This window comes from Nyctereutes procyonoides, unplaced genomic scaffold (assembly GCF_905146905.1).
Source record: "Nyctereutes procyonoides isolate TBG_1078 unplaced genomic scaffold, NYPRO_anot_genome, whole genome shotgun sequence".
Lineage (NCBI taxonomy): Eukaryota > Metazoa > Chordata > Mammalia > Carnivora > Canidae > Nyctereutes > Nyctereutes procyonoides.
In genome coordinates this window covers 23,459,420-23,482,095 of record NW_026575082.1, presented here as the reverse complement: position 1 = coordinate 23,482,095, position 22,676 = coordinate 23,459,420, and the positions used below count along the sequence as shown (strand labels likewise).

Genomic DNA, 22,676 nt, shown 5'->3' with positions numbered 1-22,676 from the left:
TAGAGGCTAGCTACTGTTGACTTATCCAAGAACATTCTAGTCGAACAGCCCCTTGGTCTGTCTCCGGGGCATAGATCATGCCTATATGCGGGCTTTTGTACAGCCTTTAATATGGTGAGACTTTCCTCATCTTGATGTTCAATATTAATGTATACAATGAATTATGCATAAACACTGCCAGAGGCTTTGGGTAAACACAGGAATGTTGCTGGTAGGCACTGAACAAAGATTTATATAATCTTGGTCCTCATTTTCCATTTCAAACCAGCAAGCTTATTACCAAGCCAGTTCTTCTCAGCTTTTTGTTATATATTCAGCGGAGTATCATAGCTCCTCCTGAACACTTTCATGTTTGAAGTTATTCACGCATACTCTTAGAGATTAAAGATTTATAATTTTAAGACAGAAAGGCAGCAGGGACTCATTTAGGTATCAGGTTTCAGCACCTCCATTTTCCATTAGACCTTTGCAGAAAGATCTTGAAGATCTAGAAAGCTGTGGTTTCTCTTCAGCCGTTTTCCTCTTTGGCCTACCAATCCCCACCTCTCATCAATGAGCTCTACTATCTAAAGCATCTAACCACTTACCCTCCCTAAGGAAGTTCTCTTGCATTGTTATACAAATGATACCTTTAAAATGTAAAAGCAGGTAAACATTAAACAGAGACAGCATAGAAAGTCCCAAATGGCAGGAAAATTTAATTCTTTCACAATTTTCAATTATTTCACATGGCCAGCTTGAAGATCCTTTAAGGGAATAATTACTGGAAGATATCCAAGAAGGAACGTATGGCGGGTTTGAAGAAAAGTTATTCTTTCTTTGGGAGGAACCCCCCCCCCATCTGAGGGGGATAGATTCCAAGACCCCAAGTGGATGTGGGAAACCATGGCTAGTGCTGAACCCTAAATGTTCTGATTCTCCCTAAACATGCGTACCTAGGGTAAGGTTTGTTAATTTGTAAGTTAGACACAGTAAGAGATTAAGAAGAATGATAAAACCATTATAACAAATGCTCTAAACCAAGAGTAATGTAAATGTGGGCTCTCAGATTACCACCCTTCTTCCTGCAATGGGATGAGAAAGTGCCTACATGATGAGGTGAGGCGAGGGGAATGACGCAGGCCTTGTGATGCTGTGGTGGGCGGCGGAGGGCCACCTGGCTGCAGGCTGGACAGCCGCTGACCACGGGTAACTTAAATGGCATATAAAACCTGCAAACCAGAGGGGCCAGACCACAGCGCCGTAACATGCCCAAACATTTAAACTTCATACTTGTAGAAGTTAATCCTAAAACTCGCAAAGCAATTCTAGGGCAGCGATCTTACCTGTCATCAAATCTATGTTCTCCAGGCTTCTAGCAGTTGAAGAATTTCTGTCCAACACCTACCGTGAAAAGACTCTCACTATGGGCGTGTAAAATCCCTGAGAATGAACAGAATTTTGGTTTCTTTAAAATGTCTTAGAAAGGTCTTTATTCTTAACTTTTACAACAGTAAAAGTAATTGGCAACAATTTACTCCAACTGGTATCAAATCTTTCCAGTAATGGAGTAATATTTTTATCATTTACAAACCTTTCAGAAGGTACTGTACAACTGAAAGTTTAAAAAACTTGTACCTTCGTATCAGAGAAATTAGTTTTCTACATTTAGCGATAAAAAGACAAAAATCTGTATCAAAGGCTAGAAACTGAGTCTAAATGGATTCAGGATTTTAGTTAACATTAATGTATAAAAAATCATTTATTATTTCATTTACAATTAGGTTACTAGTAATTGTGGTCTACTGCGACGCATTTAACACCGAGAACACACACACACACACACACACACACACACTCTCTCTCTCTCTCTCTCTCTCTCTCTCTCTCCAAGAATGAACAAAGAGAGCTGGCTTGGGAGAGGGGAAACTGTACAAGAAAACATTCGATTCTGGCAAATGGCTGTCTTCCAGTCTAAACTAGTGGCTGCATGAAAAACACCAAGGAGAATACATTCAAGTTAATGGAAACAAGTCTTTATTAAGTAACTTTTAATATCAGAAAAATAAAACTCTTATAATTCTCTTTACAGCAAATATATAATATCAGTGCTTTGGCCATCTTAAGTTAAAGGCCCTTTATCATAAAATATATGGTTTTAAACTTTACTCAAATTGAATTTATAATCCCTATGACTTCCCTACATATACATAACAAAAGAGTGTAGTAAAATTAGCAAATACTAAACTATATTGATAATTTATCATTCTTAGTTTGTGGTTTTTAGAAACAGTACACGCACCTAATATATGTCGATTCCTTGGCTTATTAGTTGCAGTGTACAATGCAACAAAATACAAAATACATGCTTGGTGAACATTCGTTCGTATCTACAAGACGGCAGCTAAAGATTAGGTTTCAATACTGACATTTAACTATCCTACAAGCAATTAGCATTACATCATAATATGCCATCAAGGCAATTTTTATACTGAAAAAATCAAAATAAAAACCGTTATTTGTAAACTTTTATACGAAATGTAACTCTTCAAGTGGAAATAAAAAATAAAATTTGTCTATTTACTATTCAATACACATAGGATTTTCAATTTTTTTGTTATATTGAGAAAAAAAGCTCTTTTGTGTTGGGAAAATAACGCTTCAAAAAATAATTAGTAGAAAAACCCACCAGTATATTGTTTTGTCCTTTCAATGCCAGCACAGATTTGGGAACATACTGAGGATGAAGTTATAGACATCCACAGGTGAAATGTAAAAGTGTATCTTAAAGAAATCTTTCCTTGTGATTGGAAATAGTTTTGAAATGAAGTAAACTGATTGAAGGTCATCACAGCTGCTTTTGTAAAGTATGCTAAGGTCATTATTATCCCTCTCCCCCCCCCTAAATTACTAAAAAATAAAAATATATTTATAATGTGCAAGACAAATATGGATTGAACATAAAATGTTTCACATTTTGATCTATAGTCTAAAAATTAATCAACAGCTTGATCAGACTAATGAATGGAATGTTCGCATCCTCAATTATTAGCCAATATAGGTGCATCCCAAAGCCCTTCCTGAAATGGGAAAACCCAGGTGGCCATTTCCACATTCACCTAGGGAGGCAATGGGTAGGAATTCACAATCAACACAAATGCGTTCCTGATCCACTGATCATACCAGCCGTGAGCATTCTGGGCGAGATGAAGGTCAATGTAGCAGTTTTTGTCCCAAATTATAACCAGTGATCGAGTAAACTGCCATCAGCCCTATTATTACCAATAAGTAATCACAATGCATTAAAAAGTTACTTGCAATCCTGCAGAATTAGGCATAAGTTGTTGTAAAATAAAAAACGAACCTGTTTTGTCAAAACTGGCAGTGTAAAGAAGGCAGCACTGGAAGTGTCTGAATCATCTGTAATGCCAAGTACCCTCCATAAACTCTTAATGTGGTTAGGCTTTGGGACCCATTGTTTTGAAATCTAGACGTATATACTTTTCTCATAGGCTCACACAACCTATGATTATCTTCACTCAGCCAAGCTGAACTTCAGTTTAACAATTCTTATGTCTCTGGGTCTACAGGATAGTATTAATAATCCAAACCAAACTAATAGACAAGAGACCACTTAGGTTTAGTGTTACCATAGCAGCCTTTTATAAGTTTACTAACAACTTTAGCCTAATCCCAATAAAGCCTGATAACAGTCATAAGAATTCATTAGGAAGTTTACTGGGGGTACCATTATACCCATGCCTTTACGAGTCCATATAGAGATATAGTATTTATGTATATATATATAGTTAAGAGTGAATTTGGATTGCCTGAGTAACAGCTGTCTGGCAAACTGGACATGATGGCGTTCTCTTTTCACAGATCTTGTTGGCACATTCCATGCAGAAGAGGTTGTGGCCACATGGAACTAGGGCAGCAATAACTTCATTCTCAAAGCAAATCACACAATCGTGCTTTCGTCTGGATTCTGGAGGTGAGCTGGAGGTGGAACCACCATTGGAAGAGGAGTAACTATTGGTACCATTAGAAAAAGCAGGGATGTATATTGGAAGGCCAACATGGTTGCCTGTACTAGGTGGGTCGCTCCTAACCCTTCGAGCAAGTGGATGTTCAATGCTCTCAGGAAACGTAGGAGACAGACGAGGAGTAGATGGCTGACTTCCTCTACGTTGAGTCTTCATGTTACCAGAAGGGTCACTCCCAAAGCCAGAGAGTGGGTTAACTGGTTCAAACGGAGTCCAGATAGTTTGAGCAGATGTTGGTAAAGAGTCAAAGGCAGGAGAGTCAACTGCAAGATCTTCTGAGCCTACGGATGGTAGTGTATCTCCAAACCAAAAGTTTCCTGTGCTGAACGGGCTTGTGGGACTAAAGTCAGCCAGCCTATTACTTCCGAAGTAGGAATCTGTGGAACCACTTCCCAGAGAACTGGAACTATCATTTCGATAATTGGATATCATTCTTGCGCGGCTGGGAGGAACTGGATTGGAGGAGAGCCACGCAGAGCCAAGAGTGCCACCTTCAAAGCTTACATCGGTACCGTTGTAATGGAAATCATTTTCTTCATTGAGTTCGATATAGTTTCCCGTACGCATGGCAATATGCATTTCTATTTCTTCTCGTGCTCGGTCAACATTTTCAGGCATCCCTGTCACTTCAAAGACAGGCTCCTTATCTCTGCTTGGAGTTACTATGTACGTGTGGGTCTGCTGCTGAATTCTCTTAATAGTTGCTCCTTTGGGTCCAACTACCAATCCCACCACACGATAGGGGACCCTCACTTGAACGGTGGTTTGACCTGGCAGATTTGGACCACATGACAGCCCTCCCAGGGCAGGGCCATTTTTGTTTCGAGATGCACGGATCATGGAGAAGTGCTCTGCAGCTGAGAGAATCTCTCTTTTGGCCATGGCAACATCTTCTTTCCGTCCAGTGACAACAAAAATGGGCTCTTCACCACGAACAGGTGTCTTGATATACGTGTTTGTCTTGGCTCTCAGTGCTTTAATTTTACAACCTGTTAGAAAGAAAATATTTCATAAGAATCAACATTTATGTCAATAATATTAATAAAGACAAATCACAGAAAGCTCCTTTCAGGCTAAATGTATGCTTCTGGGCCGTTTTTTGTTTGTTTGTTTTTAGCTTTTTCTTTATCGTAAGATCTTTGTCCCTAGAGCATGAGAGCTATCCTGACTCCACAAATGCTTCCCCATCCCCAAGTAGACTTGTCTGCTGGCCTTCCAATTCGGAAGAGGCAGCACCTCTACTGGGAGATCTTAGAAGTCACACCTTAGGTTTCCCTTCTTGTTATCAGGCACTGCAAACCATGTCCAGAATCCTCTGCTACAAGCAAGCCAGACCATAGGCAAGTCTGACTTCCAGAATTATGTCAGTAATAACTAACTCCCTGGCAGGATGTTGGTGGCAAAGAAAAACCACTAATGCACATGGAAGACATTGAGCATCTACTGTCTCATTCAATCTAAACAATAAGCCCTCTAGGACTAGGTTACTTCACTCCTTTTATTCCTACGGAAAATGAAGCTTACGAAAACAGTTAAACCTACTCTCACTTCAATATCTATGGTCTTTTTGTCAGTCCGAGCAGCTCAAATTTCAGACTGCTCTAAGCAGTTAACAGACTTCCAGTATTTTAATGTTACTCTCTCCGCTAATAAACCTCATGATGAGCAAAGTGATCATGGTTCAAAGGTCATCTCACATCTGCTCCCATCAACTGAATTTGAGGCTAAGATATCCCCATATCTGGTTATACTAGTCGTACTCTTGCACTAACTAAATTAGGACATAAATCAGTGAAGTATGAATGCAAAAAGACACTGTACTTGTATGAAAATTAAGCTGATTATTTTTGAAAATTTCAATAAAAGGGTAGCCCTATGGGGCTCAGCTGGTTAAGTACTAAGACTTCAGCTCAGGTTAGGATCTCAGGGTCTTGGGATCAGCCCTGTGTTCAGCTCCATACTCAGTGGGGAGTCGGCCTCTGCCTTCGCCCATCCCCCAGCTCATGCTCTCTAAAATAAATAAAATCTTTTTTTTTTTTTTTAAAGAAAATCTCAATAGAGGTGTGTACCTTAAAGAAAAAAAAAAAAGTGGTCCTGAATTATGTATGCGTGAGACAACTGTTAAGGCCTGGGGTAAAAAACTAACAGAATGACTCTGCATCCACTGTAAAATTCTTGCTAAATTCAAAAGAAACATTGGAAATTGTATGGAACATGGGTATTAAATGTGATTTTATTAAAAGACTACTCAGACAAACCCGTTCTCAAAGAAAAGCCTTTGGCCCAAATCCTAAATGCATTTAAGTTAAAATATCTGAGATACATATTCATAACTATCCATAATTCTTTAACTTTTGACTGCAATCGCCTATTACCAGCACCAACTATGTGAGATTAGAGGGCTTCAAACTGTAACTTAAAATGTCTAATAGACAACTAAGGAATAGAATTCTGGGGTTATACTTTTCAAAGATCTTAATGTGAAGCTTGCTAGAATAGATCTGTTCTCATGAATATATCATGTTATTCTTAGGTTCCTCAAAATGAAGATGCCAGGTCCTCTTAAAGACACATGTCACACTTTGGGTGGTCTTTTTCTTAAAATGTTCCCCCTCCCCCCCATTTGCCCCCAATAAGTTAATAATCTATAAAAACTAAGTCTTCATATACATCATTTCTAACCTAACTGCGAGGCCCCTTGCCCCAGGTCTCGCCTCCAGTTTCATCTTACTCCAAACCACTTTCTGTATTCATTTTAGTCAAATGACAGTTTCGAAACAAAACAAGAGACCACTTCTTTGCATAAAGTATTTTAATGACTCCCTTTTACCACAAGGATACAGTCCAAACAATGTGGCACACAAGGCCCCTGTTTACCTGGGACCTGATTACCTCTCTTCCAGATGTATCTCTTCACTGCCCTCCTTTCCCCCTTCCTCACTTCTTAACTCTGCAGTGCTTCTACCGTATTAAACTCCTGTCCGGGGATCCCTGGGTGGCGCAGCGGTTTGGCGCCTGCCTTTGGCCCAGGGCGCGATCCTGGAGACCCGGGATCGAATCCCACGTCGGGCTCCCGGTGCATGGAGCCTGCTTCTCCCTCTGCCTGTGTCTCTGCCTCTCCCTCTCTCTCTGTGACTATCATAATTAAATAAAAAAAATAAAAAAAAATTAAACTCCTGTCCATGCTTCCTTGCTTCTAAGACTACAATCTTCCTTTGTCCTTGCCACTTCACGCCCACCTCTGTTCAATTCCTGCTGGCCATTCAGATTTTCGTTTAGATGTTTCATCCTCTGTGAAGTTCCTATCCCCCCAAGACTGCTTTGTGTGCCCTTCCTAAGCATTCCCAAACCACTGGGTGGTTGACTAGAAGTAGTATATGCCTCTGGGGGGCCCATACGACATGTGTTGAAACAAACATCAGTTTTCTGTATAAAGATACCGGGCCTTTCCTACACATCCTGCTTTGCATGTAAGTTTTTTTTTGCTGAGCTTTTCAAGACTTCCATATTTTGGCCCCATATTGCTAATGCAACCTTGTTGAAAGGAGTTGATTATGCTAATTCAATGATAACATATTCAACATAACTTTACTCAACGTACCACTGGACATTTGGATCTTAACCCATACCTGTTCCCTCTTCCAACAAACTGTTAAACTTACAAAGAAATGGCTTTTTTTCCCTCACTGCTGGATCGTAGGTACCTATCATGAAAACACTTTGAGAGTCAGGTTTACCCTAATCCAAAATTACATTTATTTGAGAAGACTTGGCGGGGAGCAGCTAAAAGCAAACTGCAAAGAAAGAATTAGTGCAGTAAATGGGTGAGATAAGAAGGGACAAGGGAACGGGGTGGTTGCAGGGCTATCAAGAAATTACTACAATGAGTTGAATTTATACTACTTTAAAGTTTTAAATATAAAGAATGCTAAGTTAAATCTATAATGAACTGCAAGAAGATTAAGTTGGTAGTGTAACTTTTGACTATAAGACAATGTTACTGCTTGTGTTCCACAAAGACAGTGAGTCAGAAGATGCAAGCAATAAAACTCTTATATCTACTTATTTATACAGACTGAATCTCTTAAGACTCTCAATTCAGCACAGAAGGGTGTTGCTTTGGGCTGTGAACTGAGAGCACTTCCAATTGGCCCAATTTATGACTGATGGAGAGCTGCCTAAGAAAGGCTAATGTGAATAAAAAACTAACTGTTCACCCTGTACATTCAGGGGAATTATTGTTATTATTCAGATACTCTGGGCTACAACTTAACAAGAAGGCAGTCTGTTGGCATCACATTTCTAAGGAAGAAGGTCCTGTTCATCCTGCAGAAAAACACCAGGCAATTTCTATATGGACAAAGGGAGAAATAACCAAAGGGTCTGGGGTTAGCCCCTCTCAACCCTTACTGACAGGGACCACTAGGAAAGCCTAATTAAGTAAACTTCTCCAAATACTTTTGAAACTATAAGCAACTGTGAGTTGCACCTTAGAATACTTGTTGTTTAATACTGAGCAGGTATTAAAAATCTGCCTAAAGGTACACAAAACACTATCTGGCCTATGGTCGGTACTAATAAAGAGGTGTTTAATAATTGGCTCAGTAGGAAGACAGAAGATGAACACTTTGAGCAGGAACCACTTCTGGGATAGGAGAGTAAGACAGGCCTATCCTGCCCCAAAGGACAGTGTGTGTAGGTTTTGCAGATCAGGGTAGAGGTAAGGGGAAGATTGCAAAGCCAACCCCTTTAAGCCACTACCAACAAAAAGAGAAGAATGTATTTGTTCGCTCTCCTAAATTTTTTAAGACTACAGTTTTAACACAGTATCTTCAATTCAGATTAGGAATACAGGAAATCTCATATTACTCATAGGATTGGTTCTATAGGAACATCAATCCATATTCTGAGTTTCAAACAACCAACACATGATTTCTAGAATACATATATTCTAAAGTTGGGAACAACTGGAATAGGGAGAGTTCTAAATAGGCAAAACACACTAAAGAAAAAACAAACTTGTTTTACTATTTTTCAGATGAAGAAGGTTAAAAAGCTTTTGAGTATTTTAGATTGAGTTTCAATTTGAAAAGTATAAGATAAAAGCCACCTGCGTGGCTCGGCGGTTGAGCACCTGCCTTGGGCTCAGGACATGATCCCGAGGTCCTGGGATCGAGTCCCGATAGGGCTCCCCGCAGGGAGCCTGCTTCTCCCTCTGCCTGTGTCTCTGCCTCTCTCCGTGTGTCTCTCATGAATAAAAATCTTAAGAAAAAAAAAAAGAGTCTAAGATATTTAAAAAATCATGGAAGAATTTATAATCTCAGAGTAGCCAAAACTCAGAAGCCAAAGAGTACAGATAAATTAGATTGCACTTTAAATTAAATTGCTGCATGGCAAAAGTCACTAAAAATGATGGGAAGAAATAATTATTTACAATAAACACCGAGAATGGCTATTTTCTCTCTTACACACACACCCCTGTCCTATGTATCAAAAGAGCAACCCCCCTTCATCCCCAATAGGTAAAAGAAACAGCTCACAGAAAAGAAAATATATAAATGGTTATGGACCATGAAAATTCCTATTTTCACATGAACTGAAGTATCTTTTTCCACCCATAAGATTATCAAATGTCAAAACAAATATCAAAACCAGAGCTAGTAAGAGCAGGGAAAAGGACCTCCATATTTAGCTGCTGAGAGTACAAACTGTCCGAGGGCACTTTATATTATTTATCAAAATTACAACTGCATGGATCCTTCTGCCCCTAAAATTTCACTCACAGAATCGATTCTGTAGAAATACTTGCACAGATGCAAAATGATCTTGGTATTATATTACTTGTTTGTACTGGTGTGCGGCCAGTACAGCTATAAAATGGTATACTATGCAGTCATAAAACTGGTTGACTTAGGGGGGACAAGGTAGGGGGGACACTTAATTTTCCTTTACACTCTAATTTTTAATAATTTTGAACCATACAAATACATTATTTTTTTCCCAAGAAATATAATTAAATCAGAAAACCTTTAAGAAAAGGACACATTTTACTAGACTTAGCACATCAATTACACAATGGCTAGTACTGACATTATTTTAAATTGTCTGAACAGCAGAGCAAATGATACCATAACTTCAAATCTGAATAAGGCTTTTTAATTCTAAGAGGTGAGAACTAACAATTGTTTTCTTATAACTACAGACAAAAACCAACACGTGTCAAGCTGTGCACCAGAATGTGTAGATGTTAAGAACTAGGATAGCACTAACTTTCATAGTTGTAATTTTATTTTGATTTGGAAGTAAATCCCCCAGATAAAAAAGTCTCCAACTTACCCCTGGTATAAGAATCCATTTCCTCTTTCTAGATCACTGTGGCTAGAGCTGTGTTTTGCCTTAAAACCCATCAGCTGCAGCTAGAATTATTGTCCTCGCACTCCCTGGTACAGCAAAGGTCCCGTCTTACTTTCCAGAGTAAAGAGAACCTCTTCTACCAGATGCCTCAGCTACCAAGGGGGAGAGGAATTAAAAGGAAGAAAAGGAACTGATCAGATGGGATCTTCAGTGTTTTTCAAACAGAGGGTCATAGTATCAATTTAGTAAGGCTGCAACCAACATTTAAAAAGAAAAAAAAATGCAAAATTCAACATGTTCCAAGTATTTCAGTAAAATATGTGTACCAAGGGCTGCAAAGCCAAATATTCTTTTGGTGGAGGATGGGGTGGTGGTATCACAAAAAAGTTTTAAAGTAGTAGAGAGACGTACTGTGCTCAGGCTAGCCGGACAGAAAGCAAACAATCCACAGGGTGTGACCTGCCCATGGAGACCTCAAGGCAAGAAAATAGGAAGCCTCTAGGAGGCAGAAGGAAAATGGAAGGCTTAATCCAGGAATATTTTCCTATTATTTAATTGTGCTTACTATCTGTTTTAGTTTTCTAATGCTGCCCTAACAAGTTACCATGCACAGTGGCTTCAGCGTCAGGCAAGAGTTTAAATTCCATCTTGTAGGTACAAAGAATCTGTTTTATGTTTTTTAAAGATAGAAGCCCCAAATGTTAAGGGAAGTGCTGCTGATTTTTGACAGAGTACTCGGTTTTCCAGAAATCCACTGTATTTTCTATTCACTTCATAAATTGCATATATCCTACGTGTATAAGGCAGTTGGAGAAAGTTAAAACCCTTACAAACACCAAAGTTGCATTTTATGTATATTTTCACTTTGTGTCATCCTTGGCACATACTTTTCTTCAAAAGTTCCCCCTAGGATATCAGTGTGTGCGTGCACACACGCGCACACACACAGTTTGAGGAAGAAGGGGGGAGTGAACACTCTCTGAGTAGCTCTTTACCTTTGAGAAAATTAGAACTCCTTGGCTTGACGTTAAAATCTTCCCCTAACCATCCCTTTCCCAGCAAGTAGCCATAACCTACCTTCTTCCAGACTTTACTGTCTCCTAAACACGTCTTGTTCCTCTTTTGTATCTGCTCAGATATTTCCCTAAGTAACATGCAGAACCCTCCTGGTGCTTCCTCTCTGCACCTTATAGCTTCTGAGTAACAAGGATGGCCTTTTTGGAAGAGGAGGCTGTTTATGTGAAGGGCTCCATGAACTCAAGAATAGTACAAAGGTAAGGACTCATTATTACAGCTACCACATATGAAACCTTCCAAGGCACAGTTTAAAGCAAACAATGGAAGAAGCAGAAAACATGTTCTGCAGGCCTGGGTTCTAATCTATCACCAGTTACTCCTGGTTTCCATGTTCGGTCATTCAACCTCTAGGTCCTTCCCGAGGCTTACATTTTCTGACCAAGTCCCTCTTCTCCTAGGAACTACGGTCACTTCTTTTTTGGTCTTAAAAGCATTTGGGACAATCGGATACTACCTTATTTCACACACACACACACACACACACACACACACACACACACACACACACACACCTATTCTTCCCCTTCTCAAGGAAAGGTAGGTTGAGTAATGGCTGGGATCACAGACTTTGGCATCGCTAACCCGCGTTGTGAACTTTAGCAGGTCACTAAACCTTATCTCTCCTTCATGGGTGAGGAACTATGATTAAAGACACTTCTCTCACTTGGTTTTTTTGCGAGGAAGGATTAAGTGAAATCATGTATTAAAAATGCTATTACAATGCCCATTACTCAAGTAGGTGTGTCTCAGTAAGGGGTAACTTTTTAGACTACCCAACCAGTCCCCAAGACACTTTTTCAAGTATCTCCTGAGTAAAATGATCCAATACCCTTAGCTTTGAAGTAATACAAATTTGTAGCACAGTTTTCAGTTTCCCAAACTCTTCTAGATATATTCTAATTATCATAATTGTGTTTTAAGCAGGGAAGGAAAAAGCTTAACTGAATTGGTTAAGCTCTCCCAGCTGGAAAGTCATATCTAAAACCCATGTTGTCCTAATAACCTCAAACTCCTCTTATTACTCCATACTGTATTTCTCTAAAAGCACTAAAGAAGAGTATTATTTCGTGTTCCACGATATATCAGAATTAGCGAAGGAGGTCCTTTTCCTCATGGGATAGTCTAGACACACTACTCAAGAACTCCTTTAACTTTTCAGGGACTCAATTTCAGTATTATATCTTCAAAGACTGATGAATAGCAGCTAAATCCCAATAAGAGAGTGTTTTTTATACACATAAACTTAACTGAATGTTTAAAGAAACTGTTTAGATTAGCCTAACTATTCATAAATGCACAATATATTTTAGAAGTAATAGCTTTCCTTTCTAGGGTTCAAGTGTCCTTGGAGCTCTTCTAATCTAAATCCTCTGAAATCTTTTGTGAAGAATACATTCTATTATAGATTAACTGACAGCACTTCATACAGCTTCATTTACGTGATTTTGGTTTTGTTATTATCAGTATTCATATTGATCTCTAATGTCTTAAATGAAGTACATGTCTACTGCCCTTAAAGTCAATTTTAGGTTGACTGGCTCCTTATGTAAAGGGTTGGGGATAAAGGCAAGAGAGCAGAAAACTCCAATTACCACAATATGGAAACTAAGACAGTAATAGTAAAATGGCAAGTCTAATCCAATAATCCATTTCAATAAAATAAATAGTATTTACTTTGCTTCAAGTTACTTTAACTGACATCACGGATGCAAACATGATTAAGATTCAGTGCTGTCCTCATGGACTTGTATCAACTCCAAGCACCAGAAGGAACTGATGTCTATACATGTTTATGCACAGATATCAATCTCTTATTTCCTTTTCTTATATTGTTGGCGGTGTTCCAACCTTCTATATCCTTGCTGAACTTTCGTCTGCTTGTTCTACCGCTTGAAGACAGGAGTGTTGAAGTCTCCAATTCTATTACCTTGAGGTGCTAGGTAAGTTACTTATATCCCCATAGATCTGTTTCCTTATCTGTATGGTGGGAACGCGAACAGATCAATGAGGTAATACACGGTCTCACACTTGAAGGTTTATCATTAAAAAAAAAAAAAATCAAACAATTTTCACTTAGACAGGAGGACTGAAACCGTTAATAAAAGGCTCATATTTGGCCTTTCACTGAAGCTGAAACACCTGGAAGAGGATGTAAACTAGAGATGAGAAAGGCAGAATAGTTTTCCTAACTGGGGATTTTAAAATCAGGTTCATGTCCTGTAAAGGATGTTAACAGAAACCTTAGAATGACTTCTGTCTGGGTACCACAGAATAGAATCAGATTCATTTGTAAACTTTAAAAAGTATACTGAGGATCATTTAGTTAATGGTATGCCCTGGGAAAACTTAATAAGGTGACAATTTTTAGTTTCAGTTGGCATTTGCTCAGACTATATATCTGGCAGTAAACAAATTTATAAACTATCCTACCTCGCATATGTCATTTATCCTTATACTTTCAATTGTGCCATGAATCTGTACTAATGACATCTCAAACTTGATCCCCTGAACAAATGGGGGGGGGGGGGAGTAAGCAGGGGCCAGGAAGAACAAGGAGATGGAAAAGATTTTTTCCCCCCAAAAGAACAGAGACTCTGCAAGGTTAAGTGATTTGCCCAAAGTCACAGGAAACAAATGGTGAAACCAATGCTCTAACAAGTTTTCTAACTCCAAGTTCCAGTGTCCTTTTCTACAGTATACTATAAAATGGTACTGATGGAAAGATAGAAGTCAAAGGCAAGAAGAATGGTACTGAAAAAAGGAACAGTAATAAGGTCAGCCCAAAATGCAAAAACTTTTACAATACTTTCCCTTCTGGGAAATGTTTTAGTTGTTTGGAACCATTCCCTCCCCACTCTCTTCCAACCATGTTCAAAAAAGACCAACTACTTCATGCTGATCTTCAACTATACCTGCAGTTTTCATTCAAAAATTTTTCATTTCAACTCCTAGTCTTATTATTCCACGATACAACTTTAATTGTAGTCAAATCAGGCTTCCCTGCATACAATGAATTTGTTTTTGCTTACTGGACAAAGGCAACAAACCATGCTCACATGAATTGTTCCTAAATCCCAAACACTCGCATCAAAGAGGCGCTAACGTTCTGGAGTGGCATTTAAAATTCTCACAATCAGTCATGGAATAAAGACTCGATCTAACCCAACAGCATTAAGCTGTGCATACAATCAATTTAGTATAGCTGGGCTTGGTAATACTAATACTATAAAATTATTTTAAAGGTTTAAATACCACATTTAATATTTGAAGATGTCCATATGGTACCCAATAGTGACATGGGGGAAAAGTTAAAAGGAAACCCACAAATTATGGTAAATAAACCATCTGGGAGGTGTTAAGATGCAGTTAAAAAAAAAAAAAAAAGAAAACTATCACTTTAGAATCACCTGAAGATCGGTGGGGTTTTAAAATAGATTTTTCCATAATTTATCTGGAGTTTCCTAAAGGAGATTTGTTTTTTTTTCTAAAGGAGTTTTTAAACTTCAAATGCACTTACCTATCTAGTATCTTATGAACATTATTTCCTATTTTTTTCTCTTGGGAGTTCAACTTTAAATTACAAATTCTACATGGCATACACTACATTAAAAATTCTGTAATAATCCCTTTGATCATAAAATAATACTGTGGTAGTCATCATGGCTGTTCATGAATATTCTGTCTGGCTCTCTTCGGTGGGCACACGGTTGTAATGGACTTTCTCACCTACCTGAAGTTAGGTGTGGCCAGATGACTTGCTATGATTAATGAAATACGAACAAACGTAATTATTACTTCTGGATCTAACACTTAAAGACCAGCGTATCCTATGCCAGGGTCTCTTAACCCGCTGCATGTGGGAAGAGCAGCCCACACTTGGGAGTGCTGGCCACTGCACTGGCCCATGTCCCTGAATGACTGAAATGAGCAGAGCCCCAGTGAATAATAAACCTTTACTGTATTAATACTGAGATGTTGGGCTTTGTTATCACAACATAATTTAGACCTATCTGGACAGAAATGCCATGTAGCCAGCAGGCATTCAGACATCAGTTGGGTCTAGCTCTTTCACGTTAGAAGAATATAACGTGTGAAACTGCTAAAGCCAAGAAAGGTAAATAAGATTAGAGAGTTGTTCAACCTAATTTCAGATTAAACTTACAAAAATATGTGCTTATCACTTAAAAGTTTCATGTGTTTCAATTTATTTGTGTATCATTCAGTGTCTAGAGGTATAAGATAAAATTACACCCAGCTGAGGAGGTATTTGAAGTCTAGGGAGTTTAAGTGACTTGTCCAAGATCACAAAGTGAGTTACTGGCACAGAGTAATCAAATTTAGAAACTTTAATTTCTGATTGCTGGCTCTCTCCACAGCTGAGCAGAGACTGTTATGGGAATTTGGGGGTAGTTTTTATATTAAAACATACATCCTGAAACATTTTTGTATTCAGTTTAAGACAAAAGTGTTGTTAAATCCTTCAATATGTACAAATACCAAATTCATTCAAAACCATATCCACAAAATATTAACCACTATCACTAAATGCTAACCTTCCCTTGAAAACTTAAGATGTAAGAAGAGCTACCCAGAATTCCAACCATAAACTTTGTTGAAAAATTTCTAACAGAAATCTGTAACAGAAGTGTTACTCTTCTCAAGTACTTGACCAACACCCTTAAATCACTTTATTTTCCATTTCCTCCAAGTGAATCAAAATAGTTTATTAGCTGAATAAGGCAGGAAGAACAGGCAGCAGATTCCGCGCCCATTTACAAAACAATAATTGACCCTTTCCCAGTGGTCCCAGGGCTAATACATACTATTATCAACTAAATTTAAAATTTAAAGCCTAGAAGTTACAGTATCTGTTTTTTTAAAACTAGCTTGAATATAACACAACTTAACTTTCTGAACTATAAACGGCAGGGAATCTTTAGTTAGGCATAGGAGAATGAGAATATTAGAATGATAACTGTGTCTTCTGGGTAGTAGAGACATCAAAATTTTATTAAGTAAATTAATTTGGATAGTGAAGACATTTTAAGTTATCCATACTAGAAATATAGTATCCCAAAGCTCATGATTAAGGCAGAAGTTAACCCAAATACTATTAATCTTCCCGAGCAGAACGCTTGAATACAGAGGCAGTAACTTAAATCTTTGATGTCAAACAAACTGATGTAAAAATCCAAGTTCCATTTTTGAAGAGGGTATCTTTCCAACCTCCAGTTTCTACATCTGTAAAATGGGGATAACGGCCTCGCAAGATTGTAGCACCTGGCAAAGACAAAGCCAACAATCCCGCCTCCTTCATAAAAAAAAGACATTGTATTTTAGCATTGTTCTGAAACAGTTTGTCCTTATGAAATGCGTATTTCTTCTTGAATAGGAAATTTAGGTATGCCAAGACCAAAGTTTCTCTTTTTCTCCTGGACAAACATACACAAAGTAGCATCCACCTTATTTCAGTTATGTTAAAACCTGAAGAGTGGTTCTACCTTCACAAAACTGGGGAAAATTGTCAAAAGGATGCATTTATGACAACTTGAAACACTATAACATATTCATTATTTATTTAATTTTTCTGAAAAAAGACTTTATTTACTCATGGGGGGGGGGCAGAGACACAGGCAGAGGGAGAAGCAGGCTCCATGCAGGGAGCCCGACTGGGACTCGATCCTGGGACCCCAGGGTCATGCCCTGGGCCAAAGGCAGACAGATGCTCAACTGCTTAGCCGCCCAGGCGTCCCCATAGTCCTTACTTAAAAAGTGAAGATATACACAAACTCTGGGAATTAGTGGAAACAGAATAGTTCAATAAAGAAGAAAACAATCTCCAAAGCGGTCTAGCTCAGTGATAGTCAAAGTAGGGTATAAGAAATTCCCTGGAGTGCAGGGAGAAAAAAAAAATAGAACTCCAATTTCCATTTTTACCTCATTCTCTAAATTTCTGACATGTTTTATAGTGCATACTTATTATTTATACATATTCAGACATTGAGAATACAAGCTTAATTTTTTTTGACAGGGTGTACACTAAAAAATGCTGGAGATGACTTTTCCAAACTGTGAAACTAGAGAACACATGCATAAATTCACTAATGAAAATCGTTGAAGACCCACGTTAAGCTTAAACACTAACAGAAAACCCGGAGTTACAAGTTTTTTACAACAACTAAATTTATAACATTCAATACTTACTTAAAATGTAGTTAAGAATAGGTATAGAGTTCTACTTTAATTTGCTTTTTAGTCCAGCTGGATTACCAATGACTGCACAAAGCAGAACAAAGTCCATTGCCTTAAATTAAATCTGCTATTAACCACTGTGAATGTGTCTTGCAGGTAGTACACTTAACAAAAATTAAGTCTTAAGTCTGTCATCAGGTTCACCCTCAATGTCTATATTCTAAAACTTCTTTGATCATACAAAAGCCTTTCCTAGCTTTATTTTACAGGATGGTTGGTTTCAATGAGATGCAAAGCCTAAAAGACGGGGCCAATTTAACATTTGGAAATGGCCATACGCTCCTGGGGAGTACAAATATGAGGTCAACACTGCCAACTTTCAACACTATCAAAAGCAGTGGTTTGTTTTTTTGAAAGACACTGGAACCAGAGACCATCTACATGAGTTCTAGCCTATATGACTCAGAATTCCATTTGTCCTACCCTTTGCTTCAGAGCTGAAGTCAGAAATGTCTCCATCTGTGTCATAATTATTTCCAAAGCCAATTAAGAGATGGCAAACAGAAAATTATGACTTCAGGTAATGAATAAAATGGCAAGAACGGATAATTGTTTAGAATGAACATTTAGTTCACCCAAAGCAGACAAGTAAATTGAGTGATTTGCTTTGTTTATTCACTTAGAGAAAAGACAAATCATTACACTTTAAAAGAATGCAGGGGTGCCTGGGTGGCTCAGTCAGTTACACATCAGATTCTTGGTTTCAGCTCAGGTCACGATCTTGTGGTCGAGGGACTGAGCCCCACATTGGGCTCCACGCCCAGTGTGCAGTCCGCTCCCGATTTCTTCCTCCTTCCCCTCTGCCCCTCCCCACTAGTGCAGGCGCTCTCTCCCTCAAATAAATATATGAAATCTTTAAAAACAAAAAACAAAAGGGTGCAAACATGGTAAGTTGCCTCGTTCTCCATAGGAGTGGGAAAGCCCTTTACAGATTTTATTATGGTGCTTGCTGCTGAGGGGTAGAGGTAGCAAAGGGGTCAATGATCCCACTAGAGGTAGGAAAAGGGGTGTTAAGACCTTTTTCTGGTCTTAAGAGAGGATAGAAGATGATGACATGCTTTTAACAGTACTGTCAACTCTAGGAAATATTAAGTGTAAGAGGAGTAGTCAGCAATTTGTCTACATGTCCTAAGACATAAATAGAACCACATTTCCTTATTAACCAATAAGTACAGCCCAATAAGCACAGCAAAACTAAAGACTTTATCTCATTTGCTATTAAATACATTATAAAATATTATCTTAATAGTTTGTACAAAATAAAAACTCAAAATGAATTCAGTTTAAATAATGCATTTGTATAAAAAAGACAACAGTTTGTGTAAATAGGGACCATTTTTTCGTGCTTTTAAGAGTACAATACAGATACGGACAAAAGTTTGCATTAAACTAAATATACAAAAGATTTCATTATCTTGTCCCTCAGGCAAACTGAAGTCAATGTTCTTTTCTTTTGTTACCATCAACTGGCACCACAAGCAACCTGTGCCCAGGAAGTGCCCTCCTAGTATGGCATTAAGGGTCTTTCATACTCAAGCCTGAACGCACACATTCCCAGCCCCTTTCCACCACACCCCTTCGAAGACCCCAAGCGCCTAAATAAATAAATAAATAAAACCCCACTTTCTAATTAGAGCTAGAGACCAATCCTCACATTGTTCCCGGGTCATTCTTTGTCTCCATTTGTTAAAGTCCCTGCAGGGTCGGTGTCCTCACAGGTAGGGCTGTCACCTACTACACAGAGTGCCATTAACCGCACGTTAGTTTGATTAAACTTTGGTTTCTTAAGGGCAGCAAGTTTGTGTGAATCGACCTCACATTTCCAACTCCCATAAACTCAACACCTGGCAAAATAGAAGCTTGAAACCTAGCAATTCCTTAATGCTCTTAACCGAATGGCCAACTCATCCTGGACTTGTAGGTGGGGGCGGTACGGCTTCATCCCCCGTAAGGTGAAACAGCGCTCTCAAGCATCGCAAAAACACCCTCCCCCCTCCCCAAACAGGCCCAAATAAAACAAACAAAAACGCAAGGCATCTGAGTCTTCTTTACCAAACTACCGGAATAAACGGTCGGTGGAAGGGTCCCAGCTTCGCGGGGTGCCTGGAGCAGCAGTCCTCGGCAGTCTGTGTCCTTTACCCAGAGTGCAGACGGGGTTTTCGGATTAAGATCCCAGAGGCGAGCACGGAGCGCAGGGCGAAGCGCGGCCCCAGCGCGCGCACAGGCCTCTCGCTGCCCGCCCAGCGCTTACACCGCCCGGGGCGGGGGCGGGGGCGGGGGGGAGGTCACCCCGGCGGCAGCGCCGTCGCGGCCCCACTCGCCCCGAGAGCCCCGCACCTGCCCGTGGGGAGGCCGCGGGGGCTGCTCTCCGCCCGGCCCTGGGGTCGGGCGCGGGGCACAGGGCCTCCCCCCGCGCACACCGCACAGCCGCTCCGGGAGCCCCAGACACAGGTCCTTTGTCTGGACCACGTGGGAGGAGTCTGCGCGCAGCGCCGAGGATTCGCCGAGGCCGTGTGAGCGCGCCCGGAGGCTCGGCTCCGTTACGGTGCCGGCCGCTGTCCCGGCGTCGGGGGCGCGGAGGGCGGGGAGGGCGGGGAGGGCGGGGAGGCCGCGTGCCCCGGGGCGCACCTGCGCGGCCGCAGCATCCACCCCTGCTGCGGGGCGGGCCGCGCCAACTCCTGCCCCCGGGGCGCCGGCCCCGCCCGGCCGGGGATGCGCGGCTCGGGATGCGCGGGGCTCCGGCAGGGTAACCCGGGCTGCCCCCGCGCTGCCCCGCAGGGTGACCCGGGCTGCCCCCGCGCTGCCCCGCAGGGTGTCCCGAGCTGCCCCCGGGCTGCCCCGCAGAGTGACCCGGGCTGCCCCGCAGCCCCGCCGCCCGCGCCCCCCGCGGCACTCACCCTGGCGCCCGACGATCTCGGCGACGTGCTCGGAGCTGGGCACCGGGACGCACTCGGTGGTGTTGACGCTCTTCCTCCGCAGCAGGGCCGCCTGCTCCCCGTTGAGGGCCGCCGCGCCGCAGCCGCCGGGCCCGTAGGCGTGGGACAGCACGGCCGCCATCATGGCCGGGGCGGCCGCGTCCCCGTACAGCGCCCCCGCCGCGTCCCGGGCGTCGAAGCCGGCGGCGGGCAGCAGCACCGGCCCCAGGGGCCCGCCCGGCAGCGGCGGCGGCGGCGAGTGCGGGGCGGCGGGCGGCGACAGCAGCAGCAGCGGCGGCCGGGGCTCGTCGGCGTCGTCGGGCTCGTCGGCGTCCGGCCCCGCCCGCCCCGGCCCCGGCCCCGGCCCCGGCCCCCGCTGCCCGGCCCCGTCCCCGGCCCCGGCCCCGTCCGCGTCCCCGGCCCCGTCCGCGTCCCGGTCCAGCGCGGCCTCCGGGGCCCCGGGCCTGCGGGGCGGGGCGCGCTCCTCCGCGGCCGGGGCGGCGCTGCCGGGCTCGGCGGGGCCGGGGTCGTCGAGGCCTAGCGCGGCCAGGCGCCCCCGCAGCAGCGGCGCGGCCCCGGCGGGCTCGGGCTCGGGCTCGGGCGCGGGCTCGGGCTCGGGCGCGGGCGCGGGCTCGGGCGCGGCGGGCGGGGGCAGGGGCGCCAGGGCCGCGGAGCTGCCGCTCGGCATGGCGGCGCGCGGGCGGCGGTCAGGCGCGGCGGGCGGCGGGGCCCATGGCGGGCGCGCTGGCGGCGGGGCGGGCGGCGGGCGGCGGGGCGGACCCCGGGGCCGCGGCGCGCCAGGGCCGCCCGGAGCCTGCAGACGGCGGGGTGCGGCCGAGCCGCGGGCCAGGCAGGTCCCGGCGGTGGGTGGGGACGCGGCGGCGGCGCGGCTCCCCTCTCAGGGCTTCTTTTGTTCCATGGCCTCGGCCAGCCCCCGGCGCGCGCCGCGGCGGCCACGCCCCACGCCCCACGCCGCGCTCCCAGCGGGGCCGGCGCGCTCCGATTGGCTGCGCCCGCCCCCGGAACCCGCCCCCTCCGTGGCCCCGCCCCCGCCCGCGCCCCGGGCCCCGCCCCGCCGCTCCCCGGAGCTCGCTGATTGGGCGGCCGGGCCGGGCCGGGCCCCGCTGCCTTCCCCTTCCGTCCGCTCCCCTCCCGCCGACAGGGGCCGTGATTGTCCGCTTCGCACGTCAGTCTTTGTGACGCGACGCCTGGGGGCGGGGAAAAGCGGGCGGAGGAAGGCGCGGTAGCCGCTGAAGGCCGGGCTGCGCGGAGAGCGCGTCTGCGCAGGCGCGAGCAGCGGAGGCGGCGGCGGCGGCGGCAGCGTGCACCTGGGCGTCCCCGCCTCCCCGCGGTACGGGTCCCGGTCGGCCTCCGTGCGCGGGCAGCCTCGGGGTGCAGCGCGGGCGCCGAGGGCGCGGTCCCGTCGTTCGGGGGCCGGAGCCCGGGGGCAGTCCTTGGAGGAGCGGGGGGCGGGGTCCTCCTGGGCGGCTCCGGGCGCTGCTCCCGCGGGGCCGGGCCCTCCCCCGCCCGCCGGCCTGGCCTCCAGGGCCGCCCAGGTGCCGCGGGGCCCTCGAGCTCCACCCGACTTCTTTGGGGCTTTTCAAGGAAGTTAAGCCGTTTCCTCCTGCGACGCGCTCTTCCCCAGTGTGGCCCAGGCCACCCCACGCGGGGTCTCCTCTGCAGGTGCATTGTTCCGCGGCCCCTTAGGAGCCAGACCGGCTGCTTCCCGACGTATCGGGCCGGGGGCCCGCCCCTGCCGCCCCTGCCCCCGCTGCCTCCGCTGCCTCCACCCCTCCCGCATCCCCACCCCCTCCCCCTCCCCACCTCCACCCCCTTCCCCGCCTCCACCCCCACCTGCACCCCTCCCCGAACCCCACCTCCACCCCCCACCCGACCTCCATCTGCACCCCCTCCCCGAACCCCACCTCCACCTGCACCCCCTCCCCAACCCCTACCTCCACCCCCTCCCCGAACCCCACCTCCACCTCCGCCCCCACCTCCACTTTCACCCCCTCCCCGCCCCCCCTCCCCCCCCTTTACTGCCGCGCGGTCT

At 44.0% G+C, this 22,676-nt stretch overlaps 1 protein-coding gene across 1 annotated transcript; it reads right to left on the bottom strand.

Moving 5' to 3' along the window:
* Nucleotides 1-1,993: 1,993 nt before the first annotated feature.
* LOC129514501 (RNA-binding E3 ubiquitin-protein ligase MEX3C-like) lies at nucleotides 1,994-21,224 on the bottom strand (the record flags this gene model as incomplete). Its single annotated transcript, XM_055333120.1, has 2 exons — nucleotides 1,994-5,014; nucleotides 20,606-21,224. Coding segments are annotated over 2 exons (1,845 nt in total), but the record flags the coding sequence as incomplete, so codon positions are not given.
* Between the last annotated feature and the right edge of the window lie 1,452 nt (nucleotides 21,225-22,676).